Source organism: Canis lupus, chromosome 28 (genome assembly GCF_011100685.1).
Source record: "Canis lupus familiaris isolate Mischka breed German Shepherd chromosome 28, alternate assembly UU_Cfam_GSD_1.0, whole genome shotgun sequence".
Taxonomy (NCBI): Eukaryota; Metazoa; Chordata; class Mammalia; order Carnivora; family Canidae; genus Canis; species Canis lupus.
In genome coordinates this window covers 15253203-15268567 of record NC_049249.1, presented here as the reverse complement: position 1 = coordinate 15268567, position 15365 = coordinate 15253203, and the positions used below count along the sequence as shown (strand labels likewise).

Below are 15365 nucleotides of genomic sequence, written 5' to 3'. Positions count from 1 at the left end.
GGACGGCAGAGGTGAAAATCAGATGGGTCTTTAGCCCATGTCTCCGAAGGCAGGGGGAGTTTAGGGAGATGCTACTGCCTAGACTAGGATCACCGGGAATGTAAACACAGGAGATTCTGAGACCTTTTAGGCTCCGAGCAATGACAACCAAAGGGCCCAGCAGTTTGCAGAAAAGCTCTCTTTCCTCATCAGGGGCGGGGCCTTTGTGTAAACCTCAAGGGAAATAAGTGAACCTTCACATGGACCCCATCATGATCACAAGCAAGCCCAGCTGCAGCGGGGGTGGATGGATGTACACCCCTTCTGGGTAAGGGCAAGGCTGGCTTGAAGTTGTCTTCCTACTGGGTGGTCCTGTGCCTACAGCCACCTGGGACTTTACCAGTTCACCAAAATGCCTACCTTGTTAGGCTTAGCTGCTCAACTACAGCCCCCCGCCCCCTTGCCCGGCCCCACATGGCCCCTTCTCTTTCCCCCTTCTCCCATCTCAGCAGGCTCCAATCTACCCAACCAGCCATCAGAGGGAAGAGAAAATGCAAGAGAAGGAAATCTCCTGTTGCCTTCACTCCCCCCTACCCAAGCCCTCCTCTACTACAAAGACTATTCCCTCAGAGAATGCTTGGGCCCACATCCAACCTCTGCCTCACCTGGAGGAATGTAACCACCCCAAAGGGTGTCTGTACAGGTTGCATTTGTGGGTCTTCTGTCAGCAACATGTGCTGAATTCTTGACTCACTGTTATCCAAAGGGCTATGCCAAGACACGTGGTCCCCGCTGCAGAAGGTGTTCTCTGTGGGAAGAGACATGAGGATGCTCAGTGTTGGAGGCCCTGCATCCATGCCTGGAACCCTGATACCAGAGGAGTCCAGACTGGGAACCTCCCCAGTCTACTAGGGGAAGCATTCACTCATATAGGAGAAAAGATTGTGGAGATTCCCCCAAACCTAATGTGTTCCTGCTTGCCAATTCTGCCAGCCTTTGGTAGAAAAGGACAAGCTGCTACTGTAGATGCTCACTTGGTGTAGTACATCCAAAGACTTACTTGGGATTGGGGAGCCATGATCAAGTCTGCCAGCAAAGAATACGGTGCTTTAGTGTGGGGCCACCTGGCCAGAAATCCTCAAGGAGGCTGGAGGGCAGGGAAAGCACTTCACCACAGAAAAGTACATCCCTGTTTCCAATCCTTTTCTGTGCTGCGGAAAGTATTTCTAAAAGGAACCACCTACTGTGGAGGGCCTTTGAGACTGGCCACTGGTTTCCCACAGGTAGACAGATAGAGGGATTTCTGAAGAACAGTGGACGCTTCAAGGACATGGAGGTCTGGATTGTGCCTCACACACCTCTGCAGAGATGTATAGCTGGAAGGGTGGGTGTTTCCACGAAATTACAGACATTGTGCCCAGACTGACCAAGAGAAACATGCAAACATGGCCAACTCATAGCCTCACCACTGCACTTCACATAGGCTCATCACTTCAAAAAAATTTTCTAGAATAGCATAACCACAAGGAAGAAAACATCCATGTGGTAGGAAGTCTCTCCCCACCCCTGATCCTTCTGCTAGGTACCCTGTCCTTTTTTTTTTTTTTTTTTAATATTTTATTTATTTATTCATGAGAGACACAGAATGAGAGAGAGAGGCAGAGAAGCAGGCTCTATGCAGGGAGCCTGATGTGGGACTCGATCCAGGGACTCCAGGATCACGCCCTGGGCCGAAGGCAGGCACTAAACCGTTAAGCCACCCAGGGATCCCTGGGTACCCTTTCCAAAGGTACTCTGTATTTAATAGCTTGTGTGCATTTACAGGTTCTCTCCATCTTTTGTTTCCCCTAATATAAATGGTAGCATACTGTTTTGCACATTTTGTTTAATGATATATCTTGGGAGATCATTTCATGTCAGCACATAAAAACCTACCTCATTCTGAGATTCCTGTGTGGCTCAGTGGTTGAGCATCTGCATTTGGCTCAGGTCATGATCCCAGGGTCCCGGAATCGAGTCCCGCATCAGGCTCCCTGTATGGAGCCTGCTTCTCCCTCTGCCTGTATCTCTGCCTCTCTCTGTGTGTGTCTCTCATGGATAAATAAACAAAATCTCTTTTGAAAATCTACCTCATTCTTTTTTTTTTTTTTTTTTTTTAATTCATGAGAGACACACACAGAGGCAGAGACACAGGCAGAGGGAGAAGCAGGCTCCACACAGGGAGCCCGACATGGGACTCGATCCTGGGTCTCCAGGATCACGCCCTGGGTTGAAGGCAGCGCTAAACCACTGAGCCACCCGGGCTGCCCTACCTCATTCTTTTTAAGATTTTATTTATTTGACAGAGCATAAGCAGGGGAGTGGCAGGCAAAGGGAGAAGCAGGCTCCCTGTTGCCTCTGGTGGGGCTCAATCTCAGAACCCTGGGATCATGACCTGAGCTGAAGAAGGTGGAGGCTTAAACAACTGAGCCATCCAAGTGCCCCCCTCATTCTTTTTTTTAAAAAGATTTATTATTTATTTTAGAGAGACAGACAGACAGACAGACAGACAGAAGTGGGAGAGGGATAGAAAATCTCACAGACTCCATGCTGAGCATGGAGCCCAATGCAGGACTCAATCTCAGGACCCTGAGATCATGACCTGAGCCAAAACCAAAAGTTGAATGCTTAACTGACTGTGCCACCCAGGCACTCTGCTACCTCATTCTTTAAGTGGCTGTATGGTAGTTCATTGTGGTCTATTACTTATGATCTGGGAATCTCAACAGCTGGGGACTCTACACTTTTTATCAATATTTAAGGCCAGGCAGAACATGAAAATACATACACAGGAATGCCTGGGTGGCTCAGCGGTTGAGCCTCTGCCTTCAGCTCAGGGCGTGATCCCAGGTCTGGGCATCCAGTCCCACATCGGGCTTCCTGCATGAGCCTGCTTCTTCCTCTGTGTCTCTGCCTCTCTCTCTGTGAATCTCATGAATAAATTAATAAAATCTTAAAAAAAAAAAAGACAGAAAATACACACCCAAAACACACACTCACCTAGCCTGAAGCCTCCCAGGAAGGCCTGAGAAAGCCTCTCACTTGTCTTGGTCTGAATATTAACTCCCTCCTATGTCGGGTGTGGTTACACTAACTACTTTTTCCATCTAAGAGACAGGCTCAGCTTTTTGGTCCTAACCTCAAAAGCATTCACTCACATGGGGTAATAAAGGTAGAGAAGGCACAGCTTCAGGCAGAGCCAACTAGAAACCTTCAAACCTTCAAATTTCCTGCTATGCCCACTTTTCCCAGATTCCTTCTCCTTTTACAGAAACGTGTCTATAAGCAGCTTGCATGATCTACAAGTTAGAAACAAAGCACTAAGCAAAAAGATTCAATTAGTAATTCAAAAGCTTATCCTATAACAAGCTTACCCCAGATGGCTTCACTGGTAAATTCTACCAAACATTTAAAGAATTAATACCAATTCTTCACAAACTTCCAAAAAATAAGAAGTAACACTTGCCAATTCTTTCTATAAAACAAATATTACCCTGATACCAAAGCCAGACAAAGGCATTATAAGAAAAGAAAGCCATAGACCATTATCCCTTATTCATACAAACACAAAAATTCACACTAGGCAGTAGCAAACGGAATATAGCAAAATATAAAAAAGGGTTATACACAATGAGCAAGTGAGATTTATCCCAGAAATACAAGGTTGAGGTAACATAAGAAAACTAATGTAATATATCAATAGAATGAAGATTAAAAAACACCCCACATGATCATCTTAATAGACACAGAAAAAGCATTTGCAAAATCTAATACTCTTTAATGATAAAAACATTCAAACTAGGAAGAGACAGGAGCTTCCTCAGTCTATAATAGGGCATCTACAAAAAACCTACAGCTAACACCATACTTGATTGTAAAGATCTGAATTATTTTCCTCTCAGATCAGGTACATAACAGAGATGCCCACTCTTACCACTTCTATTTAACATTGCATTAGGGGTTCTAAGCAGGGAAACTAGGCAAGAAAAATAAACAAAAATCCAGGTAAGAGGGCAGCCCGGGTGGCTCAGCGGTTTGGCGCCGCCTTCGGCCCAGGGCGTGACCTGGGATCGAGTCCCATGTCAGGCTCCCTGCATGGAGCCTGCTTCTCCCTCTGCTTCTGTCTCTGTCTCTACCTCTCTCTCTGTGTGTCTCTCATGAATAAATAAATAAAATCTTAAAAAAAAATCCAGGTAAGTTGGAAAGGAAATGAAACTATATTTGCAAATGACATGATCTTTTACATAGAAAATCCTAAGGAATCCACTAAACAACTATCAGGATAAAAAAGTTCAGCAAGGTTACAGGGGACAACAGCAATGTACAAAAATCACTTGTATTTCTGTGCACTTGTGATGAACAATCTGAAAATGAAATTAAGAAAGCTTCCACTTACAATAGAATAGAAAACAATGCTCAGGAATAAATTTAACCAAAAAAAAAAAAAAAAGTAAAACTTGTGCTATTTCAAAACACTGTTGAAAGGAATTAGAGAAGACCTCCATTAATGGAAAAATATACAATATTCATGGACAGAAAGACAAGATTGTTGACAGTAATAGATTTAATGCAATCTCTATTAAAATGCCAAATGCCGGGATCCCTGGGTGGCGCAGCGGTTTGGCGCCTGCCTTTGGCCCAGGGCATGATCCTGGAGACCCGGGATCAAATCCCACATCGGGCTCCCGGTGCATGGAGCCTGCTTCTCCCTCTGCCTGTGTCTCTGCCTCTCTCTCTCTCTCTCTGTATCTGTCATAAATAAATAAAATATTTAAAAAAATAAAAAATAAAAAAATAAAATGCCAAATGCCTTTTTTGTAGAAATGTACATGATGGGCAGCCCCGGTGGCGCAGCGGTTTGGCGCCGCCTGCAGCCTGGGGTGTGATCCTGGAAACCCGGGATCGAGTCCCACATCGGGCTCCCTGCATGGAGCCTGCTTCTCCCTCTGCCTGTGTCTCTGCCTCTTTCTCTGTGTGTCTATGAATAAATAAATAAAATTTAAAAAGAAATGTACATGATGATCCTAAAATTCATATGAAAATTCAAGGGATCCTTGGGACACCTCGGTGGCCCAGGGGTTGAACACCAGTCTTCGGCTCATGTCTCTCATGAATAAATAAAGCCAAAGAAAAAAAGAAAAAGAAAATGCAAGGGATCCAGAAAAGGTTGAAACAAGCTTGAAAAAGACAAAAGTTGGAAGACTTAATCTTCCTGACTTCAAAACTTGTTACAAAGCTACAGTTACCAAGACAGTGCGGTAGTGGGGCTCCTGGCTGGCTCAGTCAGTGGAGCATGCAGATTCTTGATCTCAGGGTTGTGAGTTCAAGCTCCACATTGAGTAGAGAGATTGTTTAAAAATAAAGTTAAAAAAATTTTTTTAAAGATTTTATTTACTCATGAGACACACACACACACACACAGAGAGAGAGAGAGAGAGAGAGAGAGAGCGAGGCAGAGAGACAGGCCTAGGGAGAAGCAGGCTCCATGCAGGGAGCCCGACGTCGGACTTGATCCCAGGACTCCAGGATCATGCCCTGGGCCGAAGGCAGGCGCTAAACTGCTGAGCCACCCAGGGATCCCCTAATTTTTTTTTTTTTTTTTTTAAAGACAGTGTGGTACTGGCATAAGGAGAGGCATTTGATCAATGTAACAGAATTTAGAGTCCAGAAATAAACCCTAACATTTATGGCCAATTAATTTTCAACAAGAATGCCAAGACAATTCAATACAGGAAAGATAATTTTTTCAGCAAGTGGTAGTGGAATAACTGGATATTCACATACGAAAGAATCAAGTCGGATCTCTTCCTTACACCACAAACAAAAATTCATCAATTAACTAATTTTAAAAAAGATTTTATTTATTTATTCATGAGAGATACAGAAAGAGAGAGACAGAGACACAGGCAGAGGGAGAAACAGGCTCCATGCAGGGAGCCCGATGCAGGACTCAATCCCAGATCCAGGGATCACACCCTGAGCCAAAGGCAGGTGCCCAACCACCAAGCCACCCAGGTGTCCCAAAAATTAATTTAAAATAGATCATAGACCTAACTGTAATAGCTGAAACTGTAAAACTTTTAGAAGAAACATAGTAATAAACCTTCTGACCTTAAATCAGGCAATGGTTTCTTAGATAGACACCAAGTGCACCATCAACAAAGGATAAATTGGACTTCATTAAGATAAAAATCTTTTATGTTGCAAACAGTACCACTGAGAAAGTAAAAAGAAATGCAAACCCAAACCATAATGAAATACCACTTCACAAACATCAGGATGGCTATCATAAAACAAAACAAAACAAAATAAAACACCATGTAGAAAATGACAAATGCTGGTGAGGCTGTGGAAAAACTTTCAAGTTGGGTGCACTGTTCCTGGGAGTGTAGGATGGTACAGCCACTGTGGAAAACAGAGTGACAGTGCCTCCAAAAGTTAAACACAGACTTGTCATAGGATCCAGCAATTCTACGCCTGGGTACACACCTGAAAGAATTAAAGAGACTCAAACACATACTTATACACCCATGTTCACAGCAGAATTATTCACAACAGCCAGAAAAGAGAAGCAAGCCAAGGGTCCATCAACGGATGAATGGATTAACAAAACGTGGTATATATTTTTCAGCCTTAAAAAAGGACATTCTAGGGCAGCCCCTGTGGCCCAGAGGTTTAGTGCTGCCTTGGGCCTGAGGTGTGATCCTGGGGACCTGGGGTCGAGTCCCACGTCGGGCTCCCTGCGTGGAGCCTGCTTCTCCCTCTGCCTGTGTCTCTGCCTCTCTCTCTCTCTCTCTCTCTCTCTCTGTGTCTGCCATGAATAAATAAATAAAATCTTTTTTAAAAAAGGACATTCTAATACATGCTACAAGATGGATAAACATTGAAGACATTATGTTAAGTAAGCTAATCTGCCCAAAACGGACTTCACTCATATGAGGTACCAGAGTAGTCAAATTATTATAGAGACAGAAGGTAGAAGGGTGGTTGCCAGAGGCTGGGGGAGGAGGGAAGTGGAAAGTTAGCACTTAATGGGTATAAAGTTTCAGTTGAGAAAGATAAAGTTCTGGAGATGGATGGTGGCAACAGTTGTACAACAATGTAAAATGTATTTAATGCCACGTAATATACATAGAAAAATGGTTAAAGTAGTAAATTTTGTGTTATGTATATTTAACAATTGTTTTTAAAAGAAAGTGAAAAAATAATAAAAAAATAAAAAATAAAGTAAAAAGGTAACCTACAGAATGTGAGAAAATATTTACTAGTCGTACATCTGATAGGTACCCAGAATATATAAAGACTTGCAACTCAATAATAAAAAGACAAATAACTTTAAAATGGGGATCTAAATAGAGCTTTCTCAAAAAAAGATATAAAAATAGCCAATAAGCACATGAAAAGATGCTCAGCATGATTAGCCATTAGGGAAATGCATATCAAAACCACAGTGAGATACCATCACTTCACATCCACTAGGGTGGCTAGAATTACAATGACAATAACAAATGTCGGTAAGGATAGAAACTGGAATCCTCATACACTGCTGATGGGAATATTATTAAATAAGGGAGCTGGGGGGGATCCCTGGGTGGCTGAATGGTTTAGTGCCTGCCTTTGGCCCAGGGTGTGATCCTGGAGTCCCGGGATCAAGTCCCATATCGGGCCGTCTGCATGGAGCCTGCTTCTCTCTCTGCCTGTCTCTGCCTCTCTCTTTCAGTGTCTCTCATGAATAAATAAATAAAATCTGTATGTATAAATAAATAAATAAATAAATAAATAAATAAATAAATAAATAAATAAATAAATAAATAAGGGAGCTGGGATGCCTGAGTGGCTCAGCGGTAGAGTGTCTGCCTTCAGCTCAGGTCATCATCCCGGGGTGCCAGGATAGAGTCCCACATCAGGCTCCTCGCAGGGAGCCTGCTTCTTCCTCTGCCTATGTCTCTGTCTCACTCTTTCTCTGTGTCTCTCGTGAATAAATAAATAAAATCTTTTTTTAAAAAAGCTAAGTTTAGGGATCCCTGGGTGGCGCAGGGGTTTAGCGCCTGCCTTTGGCCCAGGGCGCGATCCTGGAGACCCGGGATCGAATCCCATGTCGGGCTCCCGGTGCATGGAGCCTGCTTCTCCCTCTGCCTATGTCTCTGCCTCTCTCTCTCTCTCTCTCTCTGTGTGTGTGTGTGTGTGTGTGTGTGTGACTATCATAAATAAATAAAAATTTAAAAAAAAAAGCTAAGTTTGTCTAGATTTTTATTTTTACTTTTTAAAAAGGTTTTATTTAAAGGCAGGCATTCAACCACTGAGCCACCCAGGTGCCTCTTGTCTAGGTTTTTAAAAGTGAGTCAATCTTAGGGGGAAAATACAGGTAGGTTATGTGATAGGCAGTACACAGAAGTGTTATGGATGACTCAAAAGTTTGGTAAATGTGGCACTGTGCCCCATCACTGACTTGTCCCATGACCTTGGGCAGTGTCTCTCAAGGATCTTTTCCTCATTTGTAGAAAATGGAAGTGTCGGTCATTCAGGTCATGTAGACCTATAACATACCAATGTGTGGGCATTGTAAGTCAGGTTTCTCTCAGGCTGCTGCTTACCCTGAGAAGGTAGTAATCAAGAATCCAGGACCTTGGCCTTGTTTTGCCCACTTTGCCTTTCCCCCAGGATTCCTCCCTTTCACCTAGTATATTTTTTCTTTTTTCTTTTTTTTTTTAATGACTAATGAGATGTAATTCACATACTGTGAAATTCACAGTTGTGAAACCATCACCACAATGAACCCCAGAACATTTTCATCACCCCCAAAAAGCAATGCCTACAAGTCACTCCTCGTTTCCCCCTAACCATTCTAGCCATAGGCAACCTCTAATTTCTCTGTCTCCATAGATTCGCCTCTCTGGACATTCCATACAAGTGGACTCATATATGTCCTTTTGTGACTGTCTTCTTTCACTTAGTATAATGTTTTTAAGGTTCATGTTGTAGCATGTATCAATACTTCATTTTTATTGCCAAATAATATTGCATTGTGTGCATATAGCACGTTTTATTTATCTATTCGTTAATGAAGTTAAGAACCCGCCAGAGCCTGTAGCTCACAGCACAAGCCAGTAGGTGGCACCATCGCTCCTGGTTTAAGGAAGCGTTGCTTCAGTTCTCTTCCACCCACACCACACCTAGCTGCCTGGTCTGTAAAAACGTACCCCAAACCTGGCAAGAAGATAAGCTGGAAATAGGGAAAAGGCTGAAACGGTTTGGAGCCATGACCTTTGATTAGTCAGAACTGACCCTGGCTTAAAAATAAACGTTGTACAGGGCAGCCTGGGTGGCTCAGCGATTTGGCACCGCCTTCAGCCCAGGGGGGATCCAGTCCCACTTCAGGCTCCCTGCATGGAGCCTGCTTCTCCCTCTGCCTGTGTTTCTCCTTCTTTGTGTCTCTCATGAATAAATAAATAAAATCTTAAAAAAATAAACGTTGTACAAACCAAAACTGTTTAAATGAAATAAGAATGACAAAGGAAAAAAAAAAACCTTCATACAGACTTAATTTAGAAAAGGGCTTAATTTAGGCAGCTGGAAGGGGAGACCCTAAGGCAGAAAAGGGAGACAGGCTCAGCTGCTGCTCTGGGACCAACACGTGTGGATCAGGAGTGAATCCGAAGGAGGGATGAGGGAGGAGAACTCATAACTACTCACAGAAAGGTTTGGGGGCACACCATGCTAACAACCTTCCTGACTGGGACTCGGTCTTTCTTCCTCAGCCCTGCCTGGTGGGGGGACGAGACTTATTAGCTCTGCCGTGGCCAAGAAACGGTCTTTCTTAACAATGAAAGAGCCTTGGTCACAGTTTTCAAGCCTGGGACAAAGCCACAATGGGCTCATTCTTGAGTCCAGTCTGGTCTTTATGCCCTCGGTGCTTGGCCCCATTCTGTGTGGAGCCACCGCGGGTCTCAGCACTCAGGCCTCAGCGCCCACCCCAGGAAGTTCTCAGCCCCTTCAGAGGGGTTTTCAAATGCTAATAACGCCTCAGTCAGAGGCCAGCTGTTCAGGCCAGTGGTTAGAGGGGCACGTTACCTCTCTCTTCCTCTCTTTGGCTCCCAGAAGTGTCCTAACCAAGACATTAGGATGCAAATCCCTGGGACCTCCACCCAAACCACACAGCAGAGGGGCCTCCTGGAGTCTGAAGGCAGGCCATTCCAGGTGAAGCCTGGATGCTCACTTGCCATTCCCTTCCCCTCCTCTGAGCTCTGCCACCAAGAAACCTCCCTCAGCTGCTACCTATTTGGCAAAGTCATCAGAGAATACCACGCCAAAAAACTGCTAGGTATAGGTCTGCCCCTTGCTTCACTGAGACTAAGGTTTCACCACTCTATGTCTCCTTCCCCATTAACAACTGCCTGGCAAGAACTCTTAAAAGTTGAGAGTGCTGTATGGGAGTGCAGAGTTTTGTTTTAAGATGTTTATTTTTAAGTAATCTCTACACCCAATGTGGTATGCAAACCCACAACACTGACATCAGGAATCACACGCTCTACCGAATGAGCCAGCCAGGCACTCCGGGAGTGCAGCTTCTACTCAGCCCCTCAGATTGGCCCTGACCCTACCCCCACTTCTCAAACATCCATGCTTTAGTCTTGGTCGTTTGAAGTTGGATTGTGCCGGATATAAGAAGTTACCAAAATCTAGGGAAATGGGTTGCAGAAGAAAACAGCCATTGTTTGTAAAATAATTAGTGCTGCCTTTGAAACACTGAGGAACAAATACATTCTTCAAGAATTCTTAATTCAACCCAACTCCGGAAAATGACTGTCAGTCTACCATTCTGTGTGAAAATACAGTCCCAGTAATGTTTTTGCATAATAGTTTGGAAAGCAATGCTCCACCCTCCACACCCTATCCCACAATTAATATACTTGGTCTGAGGGGAACAGGTTAATGTCTTCCAGAGCCAAAAAGAGTGGATTTCTCATGGCTGAAGCTCGGACCCCCGAAGGCAAAGGCACTTTTGAGTGAGGCTCTGAGAGGAAGAAGGGAAGAAACACAGCTGAATTGTACCAGGTATCAAATGAGTGGCTGGTCTACAAGAGGTATTTTAGAGAGATTTGGAAAATGGGAGATGGCACAAAACAGGCTGGCAGGCTGGAGTCTGTGGACTTAGAAGTCAAATTTTTTTCTTTTTAAGATTTATTTCTTTCAGAAGGAGGGAGGGAAGGAGAGAGAGAGAGAGAGAAAGATAGCACACCAGCACAGGAAGGGGAGGGAGAGATAGAATTCCAAGCAGACTCCACGCTGAGTACAGTGCCCAACGTGGGGCTCAATCCACCAAGAGTCGGATGCTTAACTGACTGAGCCACCCAGTGCCCCTCAAGGTTAAGCTTTTGAACAATGGGGTAGCCATCAGTTTTTCAAGAACAGTCTCCAGTTTTCTTGCCTTGTTGCTCACAAATCACAGCAATGATCACACCTGGTTTGACAACGTGTACTTAAATGTCCTATACGAGGACACAGAGCTGGTTACTAGGAGGGCTTAGCAGTTCTTCCTTAAAATGCCAGATGTGCTAGACACACCCCCAACAACACAGGCTGCTGATAGGGAAGGGTCAGGTAGCCTGTCCTCCTGTCCCTAGAGAGTCCCAGCAGGAAACCAAAACACATGGGGAGCATCTGATGACTGCCCGATGCCACCCTCCTTTCTGAGAAGGCCCAAGATGCTACTGCAGCCATTGTAGTCTGTGGTCTGCACAGCGGAGCTGGGTCCACAGGCTTCCTTTGAGATTCAAAGACAGCCCCTTAAAGTCAGCTGAAGGCTCACAAACTGAAATATCCTTATGAGGGCTGAAACCCAAGTCTGCACAGCCTCAGGCAGCCTCATGATGCCCCAGTGAGAGGAGATAACCTGGAGGTTTTACTGAATGAATCAGCTCTGGTTGGGGCAGTGGAAGAGTAAAGTTCAAAGTCAGTTCTGCTGGCCTATTCCCAGCTCAGATGCTCCTAACTGGGGCCACAGTTGGCCCACTGCCCCCAGTGGATCTTGCATGTAATCCTATCCTAATTTCTAAAGCCCAGGTGCTTTCTCCTTGCTCTAAGCCAAGCTGGGGGGAGGGGTGAGGATGTGTGTATTTAGTTTCTGTTTCTTCAGCCTACAAAATTTCAGGAGGTCATAGGGTGTAGGACAGCCTAATGCCACTGCCACAGACTATATTTCTGATACACCCATGAGATGCTATGCTCATTATGGGGAGAGTATGAGCCCAGGCACTGCACAGAAGATGCTGTCCTAACACCTTCCAGGCCTCCACTACTTTAGGTACCTGACAGTACCTACCAAAGGATGAGTGGCACAGACCCTCTTCTTGATCGGAATGATCAGCAACTCTCCTTCCTCCAACAATCCAAGCAAAGCTGTGAGCGAGCACTTCCCTGCCTGCTAGCTCCTACTCCCCATCTCCAAGCCAAGGATAAGAATTTAGCTCAGAGCCTTGCAGCAGTGGTGAGGCAAGGCCTATCTCAGGAATTCTGGATAGCAGTTAAGGGCAGTGATGCATACACATCACATAGGAGCAAAAAAAGAGGGATCCCTGGGTGGTGCAGTGGTTTGGCGCCTGCCTTTGGCCCAGGGCGTGATCCTGGAGACCTGGGATCGAGTCCCACGTCGGGCTCCCGGTGCATGAAGCCTGCTTCTCCCTCTGCCTGTGTCTCTGCCTCTCTCTCTCTCTCTCTCTCTCTCTCTCTCTGTGACTATCAAAAATTAAAAAAAAAAAAAAGGAGCAAAAAAAGAAAAGTATGTCCTGGGTAATTCCCCTCTAACACTCGAACAATACAAGGAGAGGATAAGGATGGGATACTCTAGAGCTTAGAGGCTTCAACTGGTACAAAGCAACTGAATTCGGCACCCCTGCCTTTCTCCACACACATGCACAGCAGAAAGGATGCTTGCAGAAAAGGAGGTCTCAGGAGCATGACTATACAATCTCTCTTTGTGGGGTTTCAAATCAAACTCCTCCAAAGAAAGGCCATTTTCTTTGGAGAAAGGAAAAACAGGAAAAAGTATATACTGTAGGGGGAGGGAAAGAAACAGATTCACTGGACATGTGTTAACAAGCTTTGAGGCTAGGAGAGGCTAGCAGGCAGACTCTTCATCGCTGAATAGTGTGGATGGTGGCTGGCTGTCAGGTTTTTCCAACCTGGTCAAGTGGTGAAAGCGAAAATGAACTGTACTCCCCCACACACCACACATACCTTTTTAAAATTCTGAGTGCAGCTTCATAACCTGAAAAGTTAATTTGAGTGTTTATGGTTAGAGAGCTTCCCTTAACTAGTTCTGTCTGATATTAATTTGGCTAAATGTGGTTGCAAGACAGAGGGAAATGAATGGGCTGTACTGCTTAATTAAATAAGGAAGAGCAAGGGGACATGTTTGTTCTTATAAAACTGCAAGGAACCATAAAGGATATTCCTTCTAGGTTTTGCCCAGAATCAAAGGAATCACCAAGGATTAGAAACCCAGCCAAAAGAGGCTCAAAATTGTTTCCCTATGTATTTTCTCAAAAACCTCTGGCTCCCCAGCTCTCTCCCTCTCCCTCAAAGCCGTGATCATAAAGACAAATAGTAAAGTGTAAGGAAAATCCCATTTATAAGCAGAGAAGCTCAGCAACCTGGAATAATGGTTACAGCAGGGGAGGTAGGAGGCTGGAGGGCTGCTGGGGCCACTGGCAGCTCTCATCCAAAAGTGAGTCTCTGGGGGCTGCAGACCTTTCAAGAATGGCTCACTCCCTGCCAATAGTGTGGTTTCCCCAGAGGCAGAGTGCGGATCCCTGACACTCACCTTGCGTCTGTACACACTGGGCCATGGCAGGACTCATTCTTCCCACAGGAAGGTGAATGCCTCGGTGCAAAAAGAGCTGAGTAGAGTTTACCTGGCATGGCGTGTGGCTGTCACTAGTCAAGTCCTATCCACTCACCCTCTATGTGCCATGCTCTCCTACAAGGAATACAGATCCTTACTCTCCATTTCCAGAGAGCCTTGAGTCCTAAGCAGGCAGATGCTTTCACTTTTCTTTTAAAGTAGCTCCATCTGTTTAGACACCTGTCGGCATTGGAAGGAAACGTCTTTTGCCCAGAGGCTTGTAACTTTGCAAAACCCATTTCTGCTCTTCTCACTCTCCTGAGCCTACACACAGGGCCCGCCACCTGCAGGCCCTTTGTTCTTAAAGCCAAAATAACTATAGAAGGTTTTAAATTTGCAGTTCCTATATACATTTCAACCCCCAAACAGTACTAGAAGATGCTTTGAAGCTTTAAAAATCAAGCACATGCGTCTAATCTTTCCATCTTTTTCCTGAAGAGATTAGGTAAGTCTACAATGAAAATCCATTTAGCTGCCAAGCATCCGTAAAGTGGCACAGTCACTTTGGAGGGCCACAGAGCAGAATCTACTAATATAAAAGGACTTTCTCTTTGACCTAATCATTCCACCTCATGGTACGTATCTGCCCTAGAGCAAAACATGTTCACAAGGAGGAATGAAAAAGAATGCTCACAACATCTGTGCACTGTTTGTGATAGTGAAAAAAATGGAAACAACCTAAATGTGCATCAAGAGAATGGTTAAAATATGGTTTATGCATACTCTGAAATCATAGGCAGCAGTAAAAAGGAATTAGATAAATCTTTATATTTTGACATGGAAAGATCTCCAAGATGCATGTTTTTTTTTTTTTAAGATTTTTTATTTGTTCATTCATGAGAGACACACAGAGAGAGGCAGAGACCCAGGCAGAGGGAGAAGCAGGTTCCCTGCAGGGAGCCCAATGTGGGACTTGAACCCGGGACCCCAGGATCACGCTCAACCGCTGAGCCACCCAGGCGTCCCCAAGATGCACAGTTATTTAAAAAATCTAATTCTGAAGGAAAGTACAGTTTCACTTACGTTAAAGAAGGAAAAAATATGAGGTGCCTGGCTGGCTCAGTTGCTAGAGCATGGGACCTCTGATCTTAGGGTTATGAGTTCCAGCCCTGCATTGGAGGTAGAGTTTACTTAAAAAAAAAAAAAAGGAGGAAAAAATATATACATAAACCCAAACCACTTCTATAGGTACCCAGGAGAAGGTGAATGCATAGAAAAAGTCTGGTTGGGTACAAGGAAGCACACCAAACAGATAAAGTGGTTTGGGGAGGGGCCCAAGATTGGGTCAGGTAGTCAGGGAGGATTTTTACTTTATTCATAGAGTCTGAATCATTAACTTCCAAATGGATTTATATATTATTTGTATGCTTAAAAAATAAAATGGGAAAGAAGTACTCCTCCTTCATCCCTCTGACATGCGGTGGGTATTCCTTTGGCAACTCCA

General features: G+C 44.5%; 1 protein-coding gene across 2 annotated transcripts in view; it reads right to left on the bottom strand.

Annotated features, from left to right (window-relative positions):
• Positions 1-15365, bottom strand: part of SUFU (SUFU negative regulator of hedgehog signaling) — a 122240-nt gene that overhangs the window by 37378 nt on the left and 69497 nt on the right. For both annotated transcript variants that reach the window (XM_038578647.1, XM_038578648.1), the window contains exon 4: positions 645-787. In XM_038578647.1, coding sequence (XP_038434575.1) covers positions 645-787 — 143 coding nt within the window. The remainder of the gene's footprint in view (positions 1-644; positions 788-15365) is intronic.